The 25598-nt window shown below is 43.6% G+C and overlaps 1 protein-coding gene across 2 annotated transcripts in view; it reads left to right on the forward strand.

Annotated features, from left to right (window-relative positions):
• Positions 1-25598, forward strand: part of LOC133562220 (A disintegrin and metalloproteinase with thrombospondin motifs 16) — a 166862-nt gene that overhangs the window by 12460 nt on the left and 128804 nt on the right. The window contains exons 1-2 of one of the 2 annotated variants that reach the window (XM_061916194.1): positions 24966-25195; positions 25354-25432. The exons of the other annotated variant lie outside the window; for it this stretch is intronic. Coding sequence (XP_061772178.1) covers positions 25088-25195; positions 25354-25432 — 187 coding nt within the window. The 5' untranslated portion in view covers positions 24966-25087. Of the gene's footprint in view, positions 1-24965; positions 25196-25353; positions 25433-25598 lie in introns of those variants that run through there. 2 annotated transcript variants of the gene reach the window in all.

Here is a 25598-nt window from a genome sequence, read left to right on the forward strand (position 1 = left end):
CTGTTTAATAAATACAGTTTTGGTAAATTGACTTAGTTGTGATTTCCCTCTCTGCATGAAAGTTTAAAATGAGCATATATTAATACAGTATGAACAGGAATGTTTTAATGTAGACACATATAATCATCATACTGCTGTGATTATATTATTAACGTTATTTTCCAGAAGGAACTCTCCTGAAGAAATCAATAAAGTACTATCCATCTATCTATTTGCATCAAGTGTTAATTCAAGCCCAAGGCAAAATATTGAGATATATATTGTGTATTGTGACTGTGAACGACTCCAGCCATCACCGTGTGGGTTGCATGGACCATTTAGGAAGGACATCACGTCGAGCAGGTTTGACTCTTTTATTTTTTCAAATAATGTTTCAGCGTCAAAGTCGATCGGGCCGCTTTCTAGCGCCTGCTCTTCCGCTGCTCGTCTGGGCTGGCTTTTCGGCTGCAGGTGACGTTTTCCCCTGGGGCTCATTCTTCTCTCAGTCTTTTGTTGTCGCTGCTGCTCTCCTGTGGACACTCCAACTCTCTTCCTCGCTACTTCCTCCTTCTCCACTCTTAAACGCTGTGAGGAGATAGGCAGATTCCGCTGCATACTCCGCCTTCTGGCCGCCATCTTGAGCCGGGCCGAATTGTGCCGCGCCCCGCCGTCGGCTCCGTCTCTCCACAGTGACATAACCTAAAAATATTGAGATATTAATTACTGGCAATATCACCCAGTCCTAGTTCGAACTGAGAAACTTAATTTTTGTATGCAAATAATCATTAACTTAAAATTTTATGGCAGCAACACATTGCAAAATAGTTGTCACAGGGGCATTTTTACCACTCGGTACATGTTTGGGAACTGAAGAGACCAATATTTGAAGCTTTTCTGGTGGAATTCTTTCCCATTCTTGCTTGATGTCCGGGGTCTCCGTTTTGGTATTTTAGGCATCATATTGCGCCACACATTTTCAACGTGAGACTGGTCTGGTCTAGTATCGGCAGTCTTTTACTATAAAGCCACGCTGTTGTAACACGTGGAATGGCATTGTCTTTTGCTGAAATAAGCAGGGACGTCCATGATAATGTTGCTTGGATGGCAACATATGTTGTTCCAAAACCTGTATGTACCTTTCAGCATTAATGGTGCCTTCACAGATGTGTAGGATATCCATGCCTTAGGCACTAATACCCCCCCACACCATCACAGATGCAGGCTTTTGTACTTCGTGCCCATAACAATGCGGATGGTTCATTTCCTCTTGGATCTGGATAACACGATGTCTACAGTTTCCAAAAGCAATTTGAAATGTGGACTCGTCCGACCACCCAACACTTTTCCACTTTGCATCAGTCCATTTTGGATGAGCTCGGGCCCTGCTATGCTGGCGGCGTTTCTGGGTGTTTTTGATAAATGGCTTTTGCTTACCATAGTAGAGTTTTAACTTGCACTTACAGATGTAGCATTCCCCAACTTTCTCAGTCTTTTTTGCCACTTGTGCCAGGTTTTGAAACATGTTGCAGGCATCAAATTCCAAATTAGCTAATATTTGCAAAAAATAAAGTTCTCCAGGTCAAATGTTAAGTACCTTGTCTTTGCAGTCTATTCAATTGACTATAGGTTGAAAAGGATTTGCAAATCATTGTATTTTGTTTTTTATTTACGATATACACAACGCGCCAATTTGGTTTTAGGGTTTTTAATATAAACTCTGCTGTGTATAATTTTAGCTCCACTGTTCAAAAGTAATATTATCTAAATAGATTATGATCATACTATTTGGATCTAGTGTAATTAATTCACATTTTCATCCATTTATACTCTATTTGTGGGAAGTATTCTATTTATTAAGTATAATTTCATCCGGTGGTAGGGTGGTACCTTTTATATTTTGTGCTTCGACAGTAAGAGTCTTCATTTGAATTTCACTGGCTACAAATACCCTTGCGATGTGGTGGCGACTTGTCCAGGGTGTTCCCTGCCTTTTGCCCAAATGCAGCTGAGATAGGTTCCAGCACCCACCGCGACCCTGAAAGGGACAAGCGGTAGAAAATGTATGGATGGCTACAAATAACCTCCATGCTAATCAAATTTACTGGAGAAAAAAAATATAACCTACAATACTAGAATACTCTTTGTATAGAAGATATGAATTACAAAAATAATAATAAGCACAATATACAGTAAGCACGGGATTTATATTGCCCCATTTGTCGCGGTTTACCTGACAAATGAAACGTAATGAATTGGGAGGGGCTGGAGGGCGGGGGGATCATTTATGGAAAGTTAAGTGAATTATATTTCGTATAGCGCTTTTTCTCTAGTGACTCAAAGCGCTTTACATAGTGAAACCCAATATACATTTTTTTTACATTTAAACCAGTGTGGGTGGCACTGGGAGCAGGTGGGTAAAGTGTCTTGCCAAAGGACACAACGGCAGTGACTAGGATGGAGGAAGCGGGGATCAAACCTGCAACCCTCAAGTTGCTGGCACGGCCGCTCTACCAACCGAGCTATACTGCCCCATGTGCCATTAGCTGTAGCCGGCAGTAGTGTTGAATGTTTTAAAATGCGTTTTGTAGCAATTCCAACTTCGACTATAGCGCCAGTTGCTATGTCGAGTGGCACCTACCATCATTTTCAGGAGACTATATTGCAAAGGGATTTACCCCCCTCTTCCTCTCACGTGAGATCCCCCCAGGAATGGGACCAAATGAATTATGTCCCCACCATAAATATATGAATTTAAAAGTGGATTATCCTACCTAGTTTGTGTAAACCTAAACTACTCTACTTTAAAAATCTATTACAAAACAATGAACCAGAAAAGTGCAACCAAATGTCTCTAAGTTTCCATCTACCCGTGGTCATTTCTGGGTTTTTTTTAGTCGATGTGACTCCAATTTAATCAGGTGACTTAAAAATGGCCCTCAACTGAACTGCAAATCGATTGTTATTCTTATCCAGCATTTCACTAAAAAAAAAACATTATGCAGGGAGCATTTTGATGCATTTTGTGCATTAAAGATACTAAAAAACAATACAATATATGTTAATTAATAAATGCTAAGCTATCGGAACAAAACATTCACATCTTAGCTTTGTTTTATAGCAGGGGTGGCCACACTTTTTCTGCAGGCGAGCTACTTTTCAATTGACCAAGTCGAGGAGATTTACCTCATTCATATTTATATTTATTTATTTATGAAAGAGACATTTTTGTTAACAAGTTAATGGTGTTTAATGATAATACAAGCATCTTTAACACCTATAGATTCCTTTCTTTCAGGAAAAGACAAGAATATAAGTTGGTGTACTACCTGATTCTGATGACTTGCATTGTTTGGTTCAGATAGTGGTGCTGATAACGTCCGCATTTTCAAATGGAGGAGAAAAAAAGTCCTCCTTTCTGTCCAATAACACATACTCGTTTTTAAACACTTTGTTATGAGAGTAGCATATGTGTGTGTGGCCCTTTTAATGTGTGGCAGCAGGTGAGTGACGTCAGTGGGCGAGGGAGGAGAGGGAGCGGTCGCTGAGGTCGGGGGAGTGGCTAGTGTTTTTGTGTGGGATTTTGAAAAGCCACGATTTGCAACTAATCGCTGGACTCGTCATTCTGCTCTGGAGTCCGGAATTGTGAAGACCCAGGGTGTTGCCCCGAGAATCCATCAGCCCTGGAGAAGTGTCTCCCCTGTGCTCCTTGACTACGGTCTAGGCGACGGAAGCAGGAAAGGTGCAACGACTTTATAAGAAATACGTTGGCATCAAACTCCGTAGCTTGCTAGCTTGTGCACGCTAGCTTTCTGAGACTCTTATTTTGTTAGCACAGGCAGGATGAAGCAGGGCTTTTATGGTGAGGACAGGAACTGTGCAGTCGGTCTTTAGAGTTTTGACAGCAGGTACGGCCCAAGAGTCTGTTGAAATAAAAAGTGTTTCTCTCCATCCTGTCAGTGATTTTTTTCTTAATTATGAGCTCGCAGCAGCCAGCGTTATCTCACCAGATCCTCGGGTGCCGAGAATGTCAAACAACTGACGAAAGTGAAGTCTTGGTACGATTGATGATTGCTCATTTTTATGTCTATTTTTTTTTAATGCCTGGCTTGCGATCGACTGACACACCCTCCGCGATCGACTGGTAGCTTGCGATCGACGAAATTCCCACCTCTGTTTTATAGGAATCAAACCCCCTTGAGATATTAAATGTATTCCTATTCCACATTGAGAGGAGCCAGATGAGGTGGTTCAGGCCTCTTGTCAGCATGCCACCCGAACACTTACCTTGGAAGGTGTTTAGGGCACGTCCGACCGGTAGGAGGCCCCGGGGAAGACCCAGGACATGTTGGGAAGACTATGTCTCCCGGCTGGCCTGGGAACGCCTCGGGATCTCCCGGCAGGAGCTGGATGAAGTGGCTGGGGAGAGGGATTTCTGGGCTTCAGTGCTTAGGCTGTTACCCCCGCGACCCGACCTCTGATAAGCGGAAGCAAATGGACATATGGGTGGATATTATTCTTTACTATCAATCAATCAATCAATCAATGTTTATTTATATAGCCCTAAATCACAAATGTCTCAAAGGACTGTACAAACCACTACGACTACGACATCCTCGGAAGAACCCACATAAGGGCAAGGAAAACTCACACCCAGTGGGCAAGGAGAATTCACACCCAGTGGGATGCCAGTGACAATGATGACTATGAGAACCTTGGAGAGGACCTCAAATGTGGGCTACCGTGTAGTATTTTATACGTAAGTAGTAAAACCTTAAAGTCAAATCTTAAGTGCACAGGAAGCCAGTGCAGGTGAGCCAGTATAGGCGTAATATGATCAAACTTTCTTGTTCTTGTCAAAAGTCTAGCAGCCGCATTTTATACCAAATGTAATCGTTTAATGCTAGACAAGGGGAGACCCGAAGAAAAATACGTTACAGTAGTCGAGACGAGACGTAACAAACGCATGGATAATGATCTCCGCGTCGTTAGTGGACAAAATGGAGCGAATTTTAGCGATATTACGGAGATGAAAGAAGGCCGTTTTAGTAACGCTTTTAATGTGTGACTCAAAGGAGAGAGTTGGGTCGAAGATAATACCCAGATTCTTTACTGAGTCACCTTGTTTAATTATTTGGTTGTCAAATGTTAGAGTTGTATTATTAAATAGAGGTCGGTGTCTAGCAGGACCGATAATCAGCATTTCCGTTTTTTTGGCGTTAAGTTGCTAAAAGTTAGCGGACATCCATTGTTTAATTTCATTAAGACACGCCTCCAGCTGACTACAGTCCGGCGTGTTGGTCAGCTTTAGGGGCATGTAGAGTTGAGTGTCATCAGCATAAAAATGAAAGCTAACACTGTATTTGCGTATGACGTCACCCTGCGGCAGCATGTAGATGCTGAAGAGTGCAGGGCCAAGGACTGAACCCTGGGGAACTCCACACGTTACCTAAACATAGTCCGAGGTCACACTGTTATGGGAGACGCACTGCACCCTGTCAGTAAGATAAGAGTTAAACCAAGACATACCAATTCGTGTTTTGATACGCTCTAATAAAATATTATGATCGACGGTATCAAAAGCAGCGCTAAGATCGAGGAGCAGCAATATAGATGACGCATCAGCATCCATCGTTAGCAATAGATCATTAGTCATTTTTGCGAGGGCTATCCCATCTCTACTAATAATAGATATGGGAGTTATGGCCTAAGATTTATATCACGCAGCCTCCAGCCATCCATCCATTTTCTAACGCTTGTCCCTAATTCGGGGTCGCGGAGTTATATCATCATGATACATTATTTGGTATATAAATGATAAAGTAACCATTTCAAAACTGGTTAAAAAGGCTCTTAATTCGGCTGCTGACGTGTGAGGTAACCTATTACATAATTTGTGTTTTTTCAAAACTAACACAACTCTTCTTGATAATTTACTGTTAATAGCTTATGTTTTGTTGCAACTTTATTTTATCCACACTTTTGTTAAAATGTAATAATCACTTATTCTTCTGGAATTTGGATTCTTCATATTCATTTTTGGAGATACTACACATTTGAGTACCATATGATACTGACATTTCAAATTTCCGAGATCAATAAATGATTAGTATTTTCATCACAATAACTATTAGACAAAAAGACAAGACATATAAATTGTACACATGTCATCAGATCATCAAAGACCAGAAAGGCATGAGGGGTATTGGACTATATGGTTATTATTGTGGCTGGCGATTTCACTGGTGGACACCACATACTTGGTTCCAAGCAACTTGTGGATTGGATCTCGTAAGATTGTGCAGACGTCCCTAATGTTGTGGCCTGTGAGTGGAAATACCTCGCTGACTTTCCAATCTCTTTTAAGATTCCATTCCTTCCCATTGAGATCCTGAGCAGGCGTCAAAGTGATCACACCGTAAACTATCAAACGTATCCCCTGCTGAGGTGCTGCAATCTCATCTGGTTTGCTTCGGGGAGGATGAAATGTTCCAGGAATATGAAATTTAAAATGTTCTGTCTCCCACACCCTTGAGTACTTTTGTGAGCACCCGTAGAGAATCAAAATGCTTTGGCAAGTTGCCTATCAGCACAGCTGCTGAATACAAGAGAGGAGTGAGCAATGATGAGCAGATTGAACGGGGTCAGAGTTTGAATTTCCTAAACTCATCACAAATGACCCATTGAATTGTGGATGGAATCCACCTGATTTCTTTTAAGGTTATAAGATCCAGACTACTGGAGGTTTAACTTATTTTGCTCGTACGACTGCAGTCTGTGTCTTGGTAATGACCAAAGAATGCAACAGTGTAATGTCAATAAAACTTACTAAATATAGTTTAGTCAGGGTAATATACACTCACTGGACAGTTCATTAGGTACAACATAGTGCATCAGGGAAGCATTCACGCACTTCACTTTTTTTCCACATTTTGTTATATTATTGCCCTATTCCAAAATAAAATAAATTTATATTTTTTCTTAAAATTCTACAGACAATACCCCATAACGACAATGTGAAAATGTTTGTTTTTTTGTTTTTAATAGAAAATGTATTAAAAATAAAAAAATGAAAAAAATTAATTTACTTAAGTATTTACAGCCTTTGCTCAATACTTTGTTGATGCACCTTTGGCAGCAATTACAGCCTCAAGTCTTTTTAAATAGGATGCCACTAGCTTTGCAAACCAATCTTTGGGTAGTTTTGACTATTTTTCTTTGCAGCGCCTCGCAAGCTCCATCAGGTTGGATGGGAAGTGTTGGTTTTCATAGGATGTCTTTGTCCATTGCTGCATTCATTTAAGTCTAGTCAGGGAGGTGACCAAGAACCCTATGATCAGTCTGTCAGAGCTACAACATTCCACTGTGGAGAGAGGAGAACCTTCCAGAAGGACAACCATCTCTGCAGCAATTCACCAATAAGGCCTGTATGATATAATGCCATTTCGCTGCATAAAGTATGCCAAAATGCACCCGAAAGACTCTCAGACCATGAGAAACAACATGTTCTGGTCCGATGAGACAAAGATTGAACTCTTTGGCGTGACTACCAGGCATCATGTTTGGAGGAAACCAGGCACCATGAAGCATGGTAGTGGAAGCATTATGCTGTAGGGAGGTTTTTAGCGGCAGGAAAAGGGAGGCTAGGATAGAGGGAAAGACGAATGCAGCAATGTACAGAGACATCCTGGATGAAAACCAATGCTTCCAATCCAATCTGATAGAGCTCGAGGGATGCTGCGAAGAGGAATGAGAAAAACTGATCAAAGATAGCTGTGCCAAGCTTGTTGCATCGTATTCAAAAATACTTGGGGCTGTAATTATTGCTAAAGGTGCATCAACAATGTGTTGAACCAAGGCAGTGAAAACTTAAGTTGTTGTGATTTTTTTTTTTTTTTTTAACAACTGTGCAAATTAAAATATAAAGTAAAACAAAACATTTTCACATTGTCATTATAGGGTGTTATCTGTAGAATTCTGAGAACAAAAATGTATTTATTCCATTTTGGAATAAGGCTGTAACATAAGAAAATGTGGAAAAAGTGAAGTGCTGTGTAGACTTGCTTATCCCTCCCCCATAAACAGCACCATTTTACACACATGTGAAATGCCTTTAAAAAAAACACAAAAAACTTTAAAATAAGAAATATTGTATAAAACACTACAATAGAATGTACAACTAACCACTACAGTATGTTTATGAAATGATGTAATAATAAAGTACAGCATATACTTTGAAGCATTTACCTTCCACGGTATCCCCTTCCAGCTGCTTCTCCGTCAAGCAAACCATCAGCAGCTTCTCCATATTTTCATGGTCCACCATTTCAATAGTATCTTAGCATTCTTGGCTGGTGTTATCGACTTATTATGCTTCAGTATGGCGCACACTAGCGGTGATAAACTCCAACTGCTTCACCAAGTGGGCTACACGTGTTTTTGATGATTTAATTTCTTTAATTCTCATAATATCATATTCTTTTCAGCACTGTCCTTCACACTCAAATTCTTCCTTTACATGCCTGGATAAACTAATGATTTCTATGTGTAGCTATAAGTTAATGCTTGTGAGTAAGACCAGATTTTTGGGTAGTATCTTACGGGGGTGCACTGTGGCATTTGCTACACAAACTAATGGCGGGGATGTTTGTAACTCAAATTTTTGCTTGTAACTTAACAATTATTGTAACAAAATAACTAGTCAAGAGACAGCTCTTATCTTAAAACACTCCTAAGTTGGGACACTCTTAAGTTGAGCTACCACTGTACTTGAAAACTCGGCCCGTTGTTATTATACAATTGGCCATAAAAGCTAAAGAGAGCGTCAGACTTTTTGTTTTCTTCTGGACGCTACAATACATTATATTACTTTATTTGTTGTAGGTGTGGCGGATAATTTGAAGCCTGTACATTAAGGAGAAACTCTAAACGTAATTAAACCGGATGTATAGCGTAGTAATTTTATTCTGAGGCCAGAAAAGTGTGTGATTGGTTTAAGAAAGTGTCTTGACACGTTGTGATATCGGATATGCTGATTCAATAAAAAAAATCTCCTTTCGACATCTTGTAATAAGTAATTTTAATGCTCATAAATCCGGAGCAACATTGCTTGCTGTAACTGTCATTGATGCATAATGAAGAAGTATTGTGTAGTTGTGGCTACTAGCTAGTCTAGCGCTGCCAACAGTGTTACCTGGGCTGCTGATGGTGTGTTAAGGTCAGTAATAAAGTTTAAAAAGCGTATCAGACTTCACTTGATTCTGTCAGGACGCTAAATGAAGTGAAGCGAATTATATGTATGTAGCATCCAGAAGAAGTGCACGCAAAGTCTGACGCTCTTTTTTAAACTTTTATTGAGCAACTTATCTAACACAGCTCAACTTCTCTTGTTCCTTCCACATGCACGTCCATCCTCCTTTCTCATTTCCGCAACAACAATGCTTCCTCCTTCTTCGCCAATCACCTTACAGGCGTGCTTTGTTCACAACAATAGGAATTCTGAATATGACTCACACAAGAACACAAAATCAACATCAGCAGGTCGTTACTCTATCCCCCTCTTTTAACGTCCCTCCTCCCCGAGGGGGACAACAAAATCTCTCAAGTGGGCTGGTTGCCGCCTCAGCCTCCCCTTTCTAGGGAGGGAGTCACAGGAAATGTTACATTCTGTGAAGGCCAGGATGAGGTCCCCGGAACGCAAGAACAAGATTCTCTAGTCCCTGGGCTAAAGCCCATTCTCCCCGGTAATTCCACTCCGAGTCCTGCAGGAGTGCCCCTGCCCCCGTATGGTGCTAGCCGGTCACGGTGCAGGACAACTTTTCTGCCACGGGGTGGGAGTTGAACTCTGTATAATACTTCCCCGAGTATTTCCAATACTCTACAAGGGCCCATCCAGTTGCTGTCCAGCTTCGGGCATCTTCCCTTTTTCCGTTGGGGGTTGTACACCCACACAAAATCTTCAGCGGTAAAATGTTGGCCTTTTTTGTGCACGTTGTAATTCCTCTTTTGTCTACAGCCAGCATTCCGCAGCTGGTTCCTGGCAAATTCGTGAGCTAAATCCAGCCGGTTCTGTAGTCTCTTAGCGTACTCCACTCACGGTGGACCAACCAGCGCATCCGGAGGTCTACATATCATCATTTCGGCAGGCGTACGGCTCTCTCGGCCCAGCATTAAAAGGGCCGGGGAGCAAGAAGTGGAGTCTTGAACTACTGACCTGTATGCCATTAACACGAGGGAACATGGCAATCCTAAACCCGCTGATGTTTAGCAGAGACAATTGCCAACTGTGTTCCCAAGGTGCGGTTAAACTTTCCACAAGCCCGTCACTCTGTGGGTACAGGGGTGTTGTCCGGGTCTTCCGAGAGCCAAGTTTCTCGCACAGAGTTGCAAAAAGCCTGACTCAAAGTTTCTGCCTTGATCGGTGCGGATGATCTCTGGAGCACCGAACCTGCTGAACATCCCCTCCAACAATGTGTCTGCAATAGTTTCAGCTTCTTGGTCGGGCAGGCTGTATGCGTCCGGCCACATTGTAAAGTAGTCCATTACTGTGAGGATGTATCGGTTACCTCTTTCTGTGCAAGGAAAGGGCCCGAGGACATCTATCCCCACCCTCTCCATAGGACAGCCCGCACGGAATTGCTGTAGCTGTGCATGTGATCTGCCTGCAGGACCCTTCTTTGCCACGCAGCTGTCACAATGCTCGCACTAGTCAACCACATCTCATCTGTGTTGACACCAATAAAAGGCTTGGCGGAGGCGGCTTAGGGTCTTGGAGATACCAAAGTTCCCAGATCCCGGGACTCCGTGCACTGCTTGTAGGAGCAACTCTCTCAAAGTTTTTGGCACCACCACTTCCCAGTGGGTCTCCCCTGTGGCTGGTTCTCTCCAGCCTCTTTGTAGCACACCATCGGACAGACGCAAGGTTTCAAACATTGACCACCTTTTGTAGCGCGGGTGTCCAGCCACCCATGCGCGAACGGGACTGATGTCACTGTCCTCCTCTTGTCCAAGCTCCCACTCCACTACCGTGATGGGTGGCTGCAGCAGTCCATCGGTAGGCCCCCTTGCATCCACCACCACACACAACACATTTGGACGGAGCCCCTCCAGTGTGTCCTTTTTCTCACAATATTGGTAGTTAGTTACGTAGCAGGGGCGGCGAGAGAGTGAATCAGCATTGCCATGTTGTGCTCCTGGCCTGTGGGCCACGGTGAAGTCAAATGCCTGTAGATCTTCAATCCTGCGTGCCAGCTGGCTTTCAGACTCTTTGAAGGACATAAGCCACTGTGAAGCGGCGTGGTCAGTTCTGACTGTAAAATTAAGTCCGCCCAGGTAATATTTGAAGTGGCGGACAGCAGTGACTACCGCAAGTAGCTCCCGCTGGGTCACACAATAGCGCCGTCAGGCCTTGTTAAATGTCCTGCTAGGGTATGCGATCAACTTCTCACCTTCAGGTGTCACCTGTGACAGCACTGCTCCGGAGCCAACATTGCTGGCATCAGTTTCCAAGACAAAGGCGAGACTGGGGTTAGGTGGGGAGAAGATGGGAGCCTCCACAAGAGCTCTCTGCAGTGAGCTGAATGCTGTCTGACACTCTTCAGTCCAAGTATACGACTCGCCCTTTTGCAGCAACTGGAACAGGCTAGCAGCGATGCAGGAGAACCCTTTTACAAACCGCCTGTAATATGATGTCAGGCCGAGGAAACTCTTCAGCTCATGCACCGACCTTGGAGTGGGCCACTCCTCCACAGCGCGCACCTTCTCAGGTACGGTGCCCACCCCACCTCCTCCAACTCTGTGTCCCAGGAACGTGCCCTCCCGTCTCAAAAATCAGCACTTCTGGGGGTGTGGTTTTAAACCTGCTGCCCACATCCGCTCCAGCACACGCTTGAGACCTGCCATGGATGCTTCAAAGGACCCACCTTGAACCAAGATGTCATCAAAGTACACAACACACTCTTGGCGGGAAATGCCAGCGAGTACCTTGTACATAAGTCTCTTGAATGTGGCAGGTGCGTTGCAAAGACCAAATGGAAGCACCCTAAACTGCCACAGACCTGTCGTGGTAATGAAAGTGGTCTTGGGTCTGGCGTCGAGGGTAAGTGGAACTTGCCAATAGCCACTGCGCAGGTCAAGGGATGAAAACCAGGAGGACTAGGCCACTACATCCAATGCCTCGTCTATACGAGGAAGGGGTTAGGAGTCTTTTTTCGTCACCTTGTTTAAGGGTCTGAAGTTGACACAGAAGCGCCACTCATTCACCCCCTTCTTTGGGACCATTACAACCAGCACGTTGCATGTCCTGTAGGACCTTATCAGCTGCGGCCTGACGGGCCAGTGGAAGCTGTCTAGGTCTCATCCTGATTGGGTGGGTGTCCCCTGTGTCAAAATTGTGATGGCTGAGGTCTGTCCGGCCAACATCATCTTGAGAGAGCGAAAAACAGTTCTTGTAGTCTAGCAAGAGCTACCACAGCTGTTATTGTTCACTCTGGGTCAATCCATCCGTTTTTCCTCCAGACCTCTCTCACAACCGCAATTATTTCCCTATTCTCGGGTGGTACAGCATCCATAATGGGGGTTTGCAGCATAACCATCTGTGGAAAAGTGTCAGGCTCAACAACCGGGTTGACTGTCTTTTTGGCCGTTAATTTGACGCTGTGGCTAACAGAACAGCTTGAATGAGGGGGCTGTCTGCACATCTGGATAACATGACTATCTGGGAAGGTCGGGGTACCCCTCTTGACGTCGATGACACAGTCCAGTGCTCCAAGCAGATCCACCCCAAGAATGCAGTCTTCTAGATTAGCAACCCACACCGGGTGCTGAACAGATGTGTTACCCACCCCTAGATTCACCGCAACTTCCCCGACCGTAAGAGTCTTCTCTCCTGTGACTGTCTGGAGCTTTACTAAGGTGGGTAAAATGGCAACCCCTCTTGGCACCACCCCTGGCTTTACTATTGTTGCAGAGGACCTTGTGTCCACAATTGCCATGCAACGTATCCCCCCCCCCCCCCCCCCCCCCCACACACCTCCACAGTCATAGGAGTGTACCAACATTTCCCTACCCAGGTTTTTCCAATTACCAAAAGATGTTCTGGCTGGCGATCTTTTCCGCCCACTGCCTGTACTCCCCTCTCTTGAACAACCTGTACAGTGTCCTCCTTGGGGTGACGTTGGGACATTTTCTCAGGGGCCAGTATTGTCCCATATAAACAGCCCCCGCCCCGTTTCCCTGATTGACCAGGGTATGTGGGCAATCACGGACAAAGTGTCCAGCCTCCCCACAGCACCAACATGTCTTAACACGCTGTCTTGAGCGTCGATCGTCAAGTAGGGTGGCTGCCCGAAACAACTGGGTCAGTGACTCCATCCACGTTGGGTCCCCCGGCACCAGGTCTGTCCCTTTTGTTCTTTTACTCAAGGTGTATCACCAAGCACAACCCTTTGAGCACTGGTGCACAGCATGTCTCTCTCTGTAGCCAGCTCAAGGGCTGTCTGGAGGGAAGAGGGGTGGGCCAGGAAGGTCTGAACATGCAAGTCAGCTAGTAGAAGGGCCTGGAGAAAGTGATCACGCGCCGGCTGCAGGCATGTGAGCATAGGTGCGGTGGACCAGTCCCTCGACGTCGTTAGCCAGGTCCCTTAGTGACTCTCCTGGTCGCCGCTGATGACTGCAGAGCTCTGAGCGTAATAGGCTATCTGCTGAGCACAGTCCAAATCTCCTCTTCAAAGCCCCAACAAGAGCTCCATAATCACTTCTCTCTGGTTGGCTCAGTGGCAGCAGGCTCGACAAGGCATCCCCAGTGAGGCACATTGCAAGCTGGAGGGACATTTCTTCTGTAGATCAATTTCCTGCCTGTGCCAGCAGTTCAAGTTGGGCATGAAATGCCTCCCAGTTCACCTTGCCATCAAACCTGGGAGTCTTCATTGAGGGCGGAATTCCCCCATGCCAAGCATCGTGCACTACTCCTGTCGACGCTGCCTCTCTCCTTTCTCCCGCTCTCTCTCTCTTTGCGGCGAGCTCCTCACATCCGGGATTCACACAGACGTCTGCACCTTAAGTCCCCCACTCAATGTCCTTCCCTTCCTGTTCAATATTGACAAAGTCACCAGGAAACATCGTGGCACGTATTTCCCGATGACGTAGCAGGTTGAGCACACAAGCAGCGGCAGTATGCGTCAAGTTTTACTTCTGACACCAATTGTAGCGTCCAGAAGAAGTGCACGCAAAGTCTGACGCTCTTTTTTCAACTTTTATTCAGCAACCTATCTAACACAGCTCAACTTATCTTGTTCCTTCCACATGCACGTCTATCCTCCCTTTTCATTTCCGCAACAACAACGCTTCCTCCTTCTTCGCCCATCACCTTACAGGCGTGCTATGTTTATTCAACAATAGGAATTCTGAATATCACTCACTCAAGAACACAAAATCAACATCAGCAGGTCGTTACAGTATGTACTGCTTTTCTCTACAGACTCAAAGCGCTTTACATAGTAAAACCCATTGTCTACATCTTGAAGCTACATTCAAACCCGTGGGGGTGGCACTGGGAGCAGGTTGGTTAAGTCCCTTGCCCAAGGACACATTGGTAGTGACTGCAATGGCGGAAGTGGGGATCGAACCTGGAGCCGAGCCTTGCCACCCCAATAATACATTACTTACAAGAAGTGTTTGCTGCAGGTTTCTGAGTTTTCATTCATTTTAACACGGATAGGTACTTTTTTTCAGTGTGGTTATCATTGTTTACGTTAACATCACAGCAATTACAGAATAGGATTTCGGAACCCAGCACTATTTATCATACAGCCAATGAGTGTGTGAAACAAACTAGTCTATTTGCCCTGACATAATTTTGTGGAATTATGTGCCCAAACAACGGTTGATTGTGAACACTGATCACTGATTGGTTTTCGTCCTGGTCGTGGAACTGTGGACCAGCTCTACACTCTCGGCAGGGTTTTTGAGGGTGCATGGGAGTTTGCCCAACCAGTCTACATGTGCTTTGTGGACTTGGAGAAGGCATTCGACCGTGTCCCTCGGGAAGTCCTGTGGGGAGTGCTCAGAGAGTATGGGGTACCGGACTGTCTTATTGTGGCAGTCCGCTCCCTGTACGATCAGTGTCAGAGCTTGGTCCGCATTGCTGGCAGTAAGTCGGACAGGTTTCCAGTGAGGGTTGGACTCCGCCAAGGCTGTCCTTTGTCACCGATTCTGTTCATAACTTTTATGGACAGAATTTCTAGGCGCAGCCAAGCCGTTGAGGAGATCCGGTTTGGTGGCCACGGGATTAGGTCTCTGCTTTTTGCAGATGATGTAGTCCTGATGGCTTCATCTGGCCGGGATCTTCAGCTCTCGCTGGATCGGTTCGCAGCCGAGTGTGAAGCGACCGGAATGAGAATCAGCACCTCCAAGTCCGAGTCCATGGTTCTCGCCCGGAAAAGGGTGGAGTGCCATCCCCGGATTGGGGAGGAGACCCTGCCCCAAGTGGAGGAGTTCAAGTACCTAGGAGTCTTGTTCACGAGTGGGGGAAGAGTGGATCGTGAGATCGACAGGCGGATCGGTGCGGCGTCTTCAGTAATGCGGACATTGTATCGATCCGTTGTGGTGAAGAAGGAGCTGAGCCGGAAGGCAAAGCTCTCAATTTACCGGTCGATCTACGTTCCCTTCCTCACCTATGGTCATGAGCTTTGGGTCATGACCGAAAGGATAAGATCACGGGTACAAGCGGCCGAAATGAGTTTCCTCCGCCGGGTGGCGGGGCTCTCCCTTTAGAGATAGGGTGAGAATTTCTGCCATCCGGGGGGAGCTCAACGTAAAGCCGCTGCTCCTCCACATCGAGAGGAGCCAGATAAGGTGGTTTGGGCATCTGGTCAGGATGCCACCCGAACGCCTCCCTAGGGATGTGTTTAGGGCACGTCCAGCTGGTAGGAGGCCACGGGGAAGACCCAGGACACGTTGGGAAGACTATGTCTCCCGGCTGGCCTGGGAACGCCTCGGGATCCCCCGGGAAGAGCTAGACGAAGTGGCTGGAGATAGGGAAGTCTGGGCTTCCCTGCTTAGGCTGCTGCCCCCGCGGCCCGACCTCGGATAAGCGGAAGATGATGGATGGATGGATGGAATTTGATACCTGCAACATGTTTCAAAAAAGCTGGCCTAAGTGGCAAACAAGGTTGAGAACTGCTCATCATACACTTATTTGGAGCATCCCACAGGTGAATGGGCTAATTGGGAACAGGTGGGTGCCATGATTGGGAATATAAGCAGCTTTCATTAAATACTCAGTCATTCACAAACAAGGATAGGGCGAGGGACACCGCTTTGTGCACAAATGCGTGAGCAAATCGTTTAAAAACAATATTTTTCAACCAGCCATTGCAAGGAATTTGAGGATTTCACCATCTACAGTCTGTAATATCACCAAAAGGAGAAATCCCTGCACGTAAGCAGCAAGGCTGAAAACCAACATTGAATGCCTGTGACCGTCGATCCCTCAGGCGGTATTGCATCCAAATGCAGCATCATTGTGTACAGGATATCACCACATGGGCTCAGGAATACTTCAGAAAACTACTGCTAGTAACTACATTTTGTCGCTACATCTGTAAGTCCAAGTTAAACATCTATTATGCAAAGCAAAAGCCATTTATCAACAACACCCAGAAACGCTGCCAGCTTTGCTGGGCCAGAGCTCATCTAAGATGAACTGATGCAAAGTGTAAAAGTGCTTTTTAGTCTGACGAGTCCACATTTCAAATTGTTTTTGGAAACTGGACATCGTGTCATTCAGACCAAAGGGGAAGCAAACCATCCTGACTGTTATCGACGCAAAGTTCAAAAGCCAGAATCTGTGATGGTATGGGATCCATTAATGCCTAAGGCATGGGTAACTTACACATCCGTGAAGGCATCATTAATGCTGAAAGGTACATACAGGTTTTGGAGCAACATATGTTGTCATCCAAGCAACATAATCATGGACGCCTCTGCTTATTTCAGCAAAACAATGCCAAGCCACGTGTTACAACACCGTGGCTTCATATTTAAAGAGTGCAGGTCCTAGCCTGCCTATAGTCCAGACCTGTCTCCTATTGAAAATACCACAACAGAGACCCCGTACTGTTGAACATACTTAAGCTGTCCATCAAGCATAGCTCGGTTGGTAGAGCGTCCGTGCCAGCAACTTGAGGGTTGCAGGTTCGATTCCCGCTTCCACCATCCTAGTCACTGCGGTTGTGTCCTTGGGCAAGACACTTTAACCACCTGCTCCCAGTGCCACCCACACTGGTTTAAATGTAACTTAGATATTGGGTTTCACTATGTAAAGCGCTTTGAGTCACTACAGAAAAGCTTTATATAAATATAATTCACATATTTCACTCACCTGAAACGCTTCAAAAATTGGTGTCCTCAGTTCCCAAACATTTACAGAGTGTTGTTAAAAGGAAAGGACATGTAACACAATGGTAAAAATGCCTGTGCCAACCTTTTTGCTATGTGTTGTCAAAGATGATTTGCAACAACAAAAAAATAGTTTCTCAGTTAGAACATTAAATATTTTGTCGTTGCAGTCTATTAAATTGAATATAAGTTGAAAAGGATTTGCAAATCATTGTAGTCTGTTTTTATTTACGAATTATACAACGTGCTAACTTCACTGGTACATACGAACAAATACACATAAATAAACACAAACACAGTACATACATGCATGCATACATACATACTCCTACTGCTAAAGCTTAACCTATTTTACCATAACAATGTATAAAGTTAATATAGTCTGCTCCTCCATAATGGAAGGTAGCTCTCCAGTCATCTAAACAGACTCAATAACTCCACGGTGACGTTTTGGTGAATTTACAAAACTGAACCAATACATGAAGAATGTCATTGTAAGTTAATACTGCTAATACAGACACTTGTAAACAGTTTAGCATATTCGCTCATGCTAACAACGCTAGGTTGATTACAATACATATATGCATGAAAACAGTCCTACAGACATCACACGTGGGACGGTTACGTAAATGTGAATTGTTTGTTATATTGTAAAACTTACAAACGTTGCCAGGAGTGCTCAATTAAGAATTTTTCGAGCAAAAGCACTGTGGACGAATATTGCCAATTCAAGGCACGAAACAGGAAGTACATTTTCAATCTGCAGCACCTGCAATGAGAGAACTCATCCAAAAGATGACACCATAGCACAAACAATAACACACATTTTCCAGTTTATTTGGGTTTTATGAAATCTATTTGTTGGATACAAAACATTATGGCAATTGGAGAAGAAAAATCCATAAATTAGTTGCACCGTTTTATAAGCCGCAGGGTGCAAAGGATAGGGACAAAAATAGCAGCTTCCAGGCTGTAAAATACGGTATTTTTTATTTAAAACTGTGTGCATATCCCATCTCTATGTATAGTGTTTGAATGTATAAATTCAACATTTTATTTTGTTGTACCTTTTTTTAAAAATGCGCTTTTTGTTTTTTTTGTTGACTCGAAGACAACTCTGCACAAAAAATTCCAATGTGTCTGAACTGTAATGGTATGCATAAATGGCGGTGGCCAGAAAACAACCTTGAAATGTGTAAACCTTGATTAAGTTGTTGACTTTTTTGAGATGTGGTCTGTTTATTTAGACCAGGGGTAGGGAACCTATGGCTCGGGAGCCAGATGTGGCTCTTTTGATGACTGCATCTGGCTCTCGGCTAAATCTGAGCTGGCATTGCTTAACACGATAAATAATAAATAATTCCACTCGTAATCACAGTGTTAAAAATGTTCAAAATATAAAACATTCTCATGCATTTTTAATCCATCCGTCCGTTCCTACCGCACCTGTACAAGAAGTTACGTTAATGGTAAGAAGTTATTTATTTATTATTGGTTAGTGTAGGGCCTGCCCTCCTGGAGGTTCTTCAGTGTTGAGATCCGCTTTTTGGATCCTCCACATATTATTGTTTGTTGTTCCATTTTTATTTTCACTCTCCATCTGATCCTATTATTTCCTGTTTAAGTCGGTCACCATGGTTACTCATCAGTTCACCTGCTGCTCACGCCCCGCACACCTGCTACAGATAATCACCGTCACTTTATAAGCCGTCCTCTTTTGTTTGTTCAGCCTGGGTTTATGATTTGCTTTTCACGCAACAAGTTACGCCTGCAATACTCTCAAGTATGTATATTCTCGCTAAGCTTTTCACGCTAGCCATTCATTGTTCATTCCAGTTCTCATGCTGAAGTTTTTGTTTTACTGTTTTATGTGCCTACGTGCCAGTTTATTTCTCAGTGTTGTATATCCTAGCTTTTATGCTAGCGTCCTTTGTTTGTTTTATTCTACTAGCTCTAGCATTTTTGTTATATAGCTTTTTTTGTTATTTAAATAAATTGTGTATATCTTACCTTTGCTGTGTTCACTTGACGCATCCTCGAGGGAATCGAACCCGGCATCACAATGCCGAACCGGCGTAACAGTATGAACCCAGCAAAAAAGAATTCCCTCGCGTCGAACCAGAGGAAGGAACCCTTCGACTTAGGGTTGTGGTTGGAGCTCATGGCTTGGGAGCAGGAAAGACTCGGCTGTGGGCCTGAAGTCTCCTCCGAAGCCGTTCGCGCTGCCCCAAAGAGGCGGGGGGTCCAGTGGAGGTTTCCCCCTCACGGCAGTAACGCTCCTACTCCACTTCATTCCTTCCCATGGACACAGCCAACTTCACTCCGACCAGGATTCACCCTTCATGACCGGTAATCCTTTTGGTTCATTTCCCAAACACTCCTTCAACCGCCATGACACCTTCACAGACGGCCATAGTGACGACATTTGGGGAACGCCCCCCGGTGACTCAATACCGCCCCCTGTCGATATTTTTTCTGAGGATTTTTATATTGTTGACTCTTATTCACAACCTGTTTCAAATATTGACTATGATTTTTTGGACTCTATAGACAAAATTAAGTTCTATAAAGATGTTATTTCTAGACGCAAACTAAGGCAACATGAGCTACCTACTTTTCTTCCTCCACCTCTTAAGCCCCGTTCCCCGCCCAAGTCTGGGGTTTTTTCTCCTTTTTCAAAAGGACATGTTGGTCAATTTAAAGGGGAGGAGTCTGCCCACCTCCAAACCTCCCACCACCCTCCCTTAAGGTCAGTCCCTGACCATAGGGAACGGGTCTCGGATCCCCGTCTGGAGGGAGGGGCTAAGGCCTATAGCTGTGGTGGGGAAGTAGCTCAGATGCTAACTGTCAAACCGCAACCTCCTATGAGGCCACCTCCACCGATATTCCGCTTAGCTCCTCCTAGTATACCTCCTCCACCTGTGTTTCCCCCGGTCAAGCCACTAAAACCACCCAGACCTCCTCCACCGACTTTTCGACTCGCTAGTCCACTACCTCCAGTGCGCCCTCCGCCACCGGTGTTCAAGCCTAGTCCCAGTCCTGGTCCGACTTCTGGCCAACATTGTAGATCAACTCGTAGACTGACGCGTAGTCCGAGTTCAGGTTCAAGTTCTGGTCAGAGTCCTGGTCCAAGTCTTGGTACTAGTCCTTGTCATAGTCCCTGTTCTAGTTCCATCCCAAGCCTGGTTTTCATACCAGCACATGACTCAAACCTGGTTTTCATACCAGCACCCGACTCTAACCTGGTTTTTGCACCAGCAATCGACTCTAGCCTGGTTCTCACGCCAGCACCAAGTCCTCGCCTGGTTTTCGCACCAGCCTCAATGCTAGAGCCCACTCCAGCACCAGTTCATAAGCTAGAGCCCACTCCAGCTCCAGCTTCAGGGCTGGAGCATACACCTGCGTCTACGACAGGGCTGGAGCCCACTCCAGTACCAGCTCCTCGACAAGTGCCGGTACCAGCACCACGCCGCCAAGCGCCGGTACAAGCACCACGCCGCCAAGCGCCGGTACAAGCACCAAGCCGCCAAGCGCCGGTACCAGCTCCACGCCGCCAAGCACCGTCGACGACGGGGCTGGAGCCCACATCAGCGCAGACGTTGGGGCTGGAGCCCACGCCAGCACCACCGACGACTACGCCTGCATTCACGCCAATGACGACTTCTGCGGCTTCCACGCCACCAATGACGACTCCTGCGGCTTCCACACCTCCGACGACTCCTGCAGCTTCCACGCCGCCAATGATGCCTTCTTCGGCTGCAGCACCCGCATCATCCTCGCCAGCTGCACTCGGGCCTGCTTTGGCTGCAGTCCCCGCACCCTCGTCTACTGCTTCCAAGTCTGCCATGTCTTCGGTGCTGAAGCGTCATCCTCCACGTCTACCACGGGTGTGGCCTCTGCGAGGTCGTCCGCCTCGCCGGGCACCTCATACTGCAAGTCGGCCACTGATGTGGCCTTTTCGAGGTCGCCCGCCAAAACTTTTTTGGCATTGGCGTTCCATCCGCCGCTGCCACATGACTTGTCCACGGTGGATTCGGGGGCACGCGACCTGGCGACCCTCCACCCTGGCCTCCCTCCACCCTCCCTTGGTGTGTGGACTTTCTGGTTTTGGGGAGGGGGTTCAAGTTTTTTCTTTATTATTGTTTTGAGACATCTGGTATCTGTCTTTTTTTGGGGGGGATACTGTTGAGATCCGCTTTTTGGATCCTGCACATATTGTTTATTGTTCCATTTTTATTTTCACTCTCCATCTGATCCTATTATTTCCTGTTTAAATCGGTCACCATGGTTACTCATCAGTTCACCTGCTGCTCACGCCCCGCACACCTGCTACAGATAATCACCGTCACTTTATAAGCCGTCCTCTTTTGTTTGTTCAGCCTGGGTTCATGATTTGCTTTTCACGCAACAAGTTACGCCTGCAATACTCTCAAGTATGTATATTCTCGCTAAGCTTTTCACGCTAGCCATTCATTGTTCATTCCAGTTCTCATGCTGAAGTTTTTGTTTTACTGTTTTATGTGCCTACGTGCCAGTTTATTTCTCATTGTTGTATATCCTAGCTTTTATGCAAGCGTCCTTTGTTTGTTTTATTCTACTAACTCTAGCATTTTTGTTATATAGCTCTTTTTGTTATTTAAATAAATTGTGTATATCTTACCTTTGCTGTGTTCACTTGACGAATCCTCGAGGGAATCGAACCCGGCATCACAATGCCGAACCGGCGTAACATTCAGACCACCAAGCACCGACATGAGAGCCTGTTTCAGGTAACAATATTGTTTTATTTTTCAATAAGTCCCTCAGTTGCTTTCCAGCAATTGTATTTTTCTCTTTCATTTTCGCTCGCGCTCTGGCTCCAGCCCCAACCCCGTCTCTCATGCTGGCTGCTGCTTATAACAGAGTGACAGGTGATTAGATAACCAGGCCCAGGTGGGCCGTCTACGCACCTGTCGCTGATTTAGAGGTCGGTCCTGGCACACCCCAGTTCACTGCAGGCCCACAGGCCACGCCCCCTCCACCGTTAGCTTCAGAATAACAATGTTACAAAGAATAAGAGACCTATTATACTATAGAAATGTTGGTCTTACTTGATAATGCATGCGTTTAATTGTGTTCAGTGTTAAAAAAAATATTATATGGCTCGTATGGAAATACATTTTAAAATATTTGGCTTTTTGGCTCTCTCAGCCAAAAAGGTTCCCGACCCCTGATTTAGACCATATCTAGAGACGAACGTGGATCATTTAATTTTGTTTTAAAAACATGAATGTGTATATGTTTCTATTTTAAAAAAAAAGCCAACAAATTTGATGTAAAGTGGGCAGAATATGAATTTAAACGACGTAATATGCCATTATGCACTTAAATGTATATGTTCCCTTTACTTCAGAGTGTAAACCAGGGGTCACCAATGCGGTGCCCGCGGGCACCAGGTAGCCCATAAGGACCAGATGAGTAGCCCGCTGGCCTGTTCTAAAAATATCTCAAATAGCTGCACTCACCAGTGAGCTGCCTCCTATTTTTTTAAATTGTATTTATTTACTAGCAAGCTGGTCTCGCTTTGCTTGATATTTTTAATTCTAAGAGAGACAAAACTCAAATAGAATTTGAAAATCCAAGAAAATATTTTAAAGACTTGGTCTTCACGTGTTTAAATAAATTAATTTATTTTTTTACTTTGCTTCTTATAACTTTCAGAAAAACAATTTTAGAGACAAAATACAACCTTAAAATTGTTTTTAGGATTTTTAAACACATATACCTTTTTACCTTTTAAATTCCTTTCTCTTCTTTCCTGACAATTTAAATCAATGTTCAAGTAAATTACTTTCTTTATTGTAAAGAATAATAAATACATTTTAATTTAATACTTAATTTTAGCTTTTTTTTTTTTTGACGAAGAATATTTGTGAAATATTTCTTCAAACTTATCATGATTAAAATAAAATAAAAATTATTCTGGCAAATCTAGAAAATCTGTAGAATCAAATTTAAATAGTATTTCAAAGTCTTTTGAATTTCTTTAAAAATTTTGGTTCTGGAAAATCTAGAAGAAATAATGATTTTTCTTTGTTAGAAATATAGCTTGGTCCAATTTGATATATATTCTAACAAAGTGCAGATTGGATTTTAACCTATTTAAAACATGACATCAAAATTCTAAAATTAATTTTAATCAGGAAAAATACAACCTTAAAAATGATTTTACGATTTTTAAACACATATACCTTTCTACCTTTTAAATTCCTTCCTCTTCTTCCCTGACAATTTAAATCAATGTTCAAGTAAATGAATTTTTCTATTGTAAAGAATAATAAATACATTTTAGTTTAATTCTTCATTTTATCTTCTGTTTTTTCGACGAAGAATATTTGTGAAATATTTATTCAAATTTATTATGATTAAAATAAAAAAAAATATTCTGGCAAATCTAGAAAATCTGTAGAATCAAATTTGAATCTTATTTCAAAGTCTTTTGAATTTCTTTTGAAATTGTTGTTCTGGAAAATCTAGAAGAAATATTGATTTGTCTTTGTTAGAAATATAGCTTGGTCCAAATTGATATATATTCTAGCAAAGTGCAGATTGGATTTTAACCTATTTAAAACATGTCATAAAAATTCTAAAATTAATCTTAATCAGGAAAAATTACTAAGGATGTTCCACAAATTATTATTTTTATTTTTTCTAAAAAATTGAATTAGCTTGTTTTTCTCTTCATTTTTTCAGTTGCATTTTGAATGTTAAAGAGTCGAAATTAAAGATTAACTGTGTTTAAAAATTTTATTTCTTTTTTTTCCTGTTTTCTCCTCTTTTAAACCGTTCAATTAAGTGTTTTTTTCATCACTGTTTCATCACTGTTTTTTCATCACTGTGTTTATTCTCTACAAAAAACATTCCGTAAAAGGAAAAAAAAATGTACGACTGAATGACAGACAGAAATACTCATATATATATATTTATATATATATATATATTAAAGGTAAATTGAGCAAATTGGCTATGTCTGGCAATTTATTTAAGTGCGTATCAAACTGGTAGCCCTTCGCATTAAGCAGTACCCAAGAAGTAGCTCTTGGTTCAAAAAGGTTGGTGACCCCTGGTGTAAAGTATAGACATTATACGGTGCATATGTGATTATCATCAGTGAATAATATAAATGGTAATCATACATTATCATTATTTTGATTGTATTATCATTAGTGCATCTTCTATCTCCTCATGTCTTTAAAAACTAATGGAACCTCTATTTCTAACTCCATCCAGGGTCTTTGAACGCACCACAGTTATGGGCAATGGCACGCAAAAGTAAAGCCTGAAAAACGTTCTCCTTTTCTTCGTTCCCCATACATACTGTACGTATCATATGTTTACATTTCTTCTATCACATCTGGTGGTGCATTGCTTGGACGCCGCTGCTGAAGATTATTCGGTGATTACAGTGGGAGTCAAAAAGTGTCCGCGGGGGTAGCGAGATAGAGAGAGAGAGAGAGAGAGAGAGAGAGAGAGAGACAGAGAGAGAGAGAGAGAGAGAGGTTGAGTAGACAAGTCCTGGAAATGAAAGGGGGGACAAAGTGGCACAAGAGAAGAGCTCTTCGTATGGAAGTCACTGATGGTCATCCTCACAAGTTCTGCAGATGTGTGCTGGGTTTTTTTTTTTTTGAGAGAGAGAACTTTAAAACTTTGAATGAAGTGACTGCAAAGTGTGTTCATGCATCAGGAGACATATAAGGCTTTGTTCCGGACCTGTGCAGAAAGAATGTATCAGTTCTGGACTCTGTTCCTTTTCCTTTTGGCTTGCAGTGCTGCACTCAGTCAAGTAAGTGACTTGCATGCATTATTTCTGCACATGTATTATTATTATTAAATGTATGCAGAGATCATAAAGTTGTCAACACATCCATCACAAAGCGTATAGGATTGATATGGTAAAATTAAATGTATTACATTGCATTCATTATTTATTATGCTTTTCAGGGAGCACATTTAAATACTGATGGATCTCCCAGCAGTACTTCAACTGTACTTCACTCGCTCGGTTTACCTAAGCACACAGGTATGTTCCATTTTAAATCATTATAGCTGGTATGATTAATATAATAGAGAGAGTTCACTTGTGCATGTATTTATATTCAGTGGTTTCCATGGAATAAGTATTGAACCATTTTGTGAGCCATTCAGCATCTCAACATCTCACACACGATGTGTAGTGTCTCTCTTCA

Source organism: Nerophis ophidion, linkage group LG11 (assembly GCF_033978795.1).
Source record: "Nerophis ophidion isolate RoL-2023_Sa linkage group LG11, RoL_Noph_v1.0, whole genome shotgun sequence".
Taxonomy (NCBI): domain Eukaryota; kingdom Metazoa; phylum Chordata; class Actinopteri; order Syngnathiformes; family Syngnathidae; genus Nerophis; species Nerophis ophidion.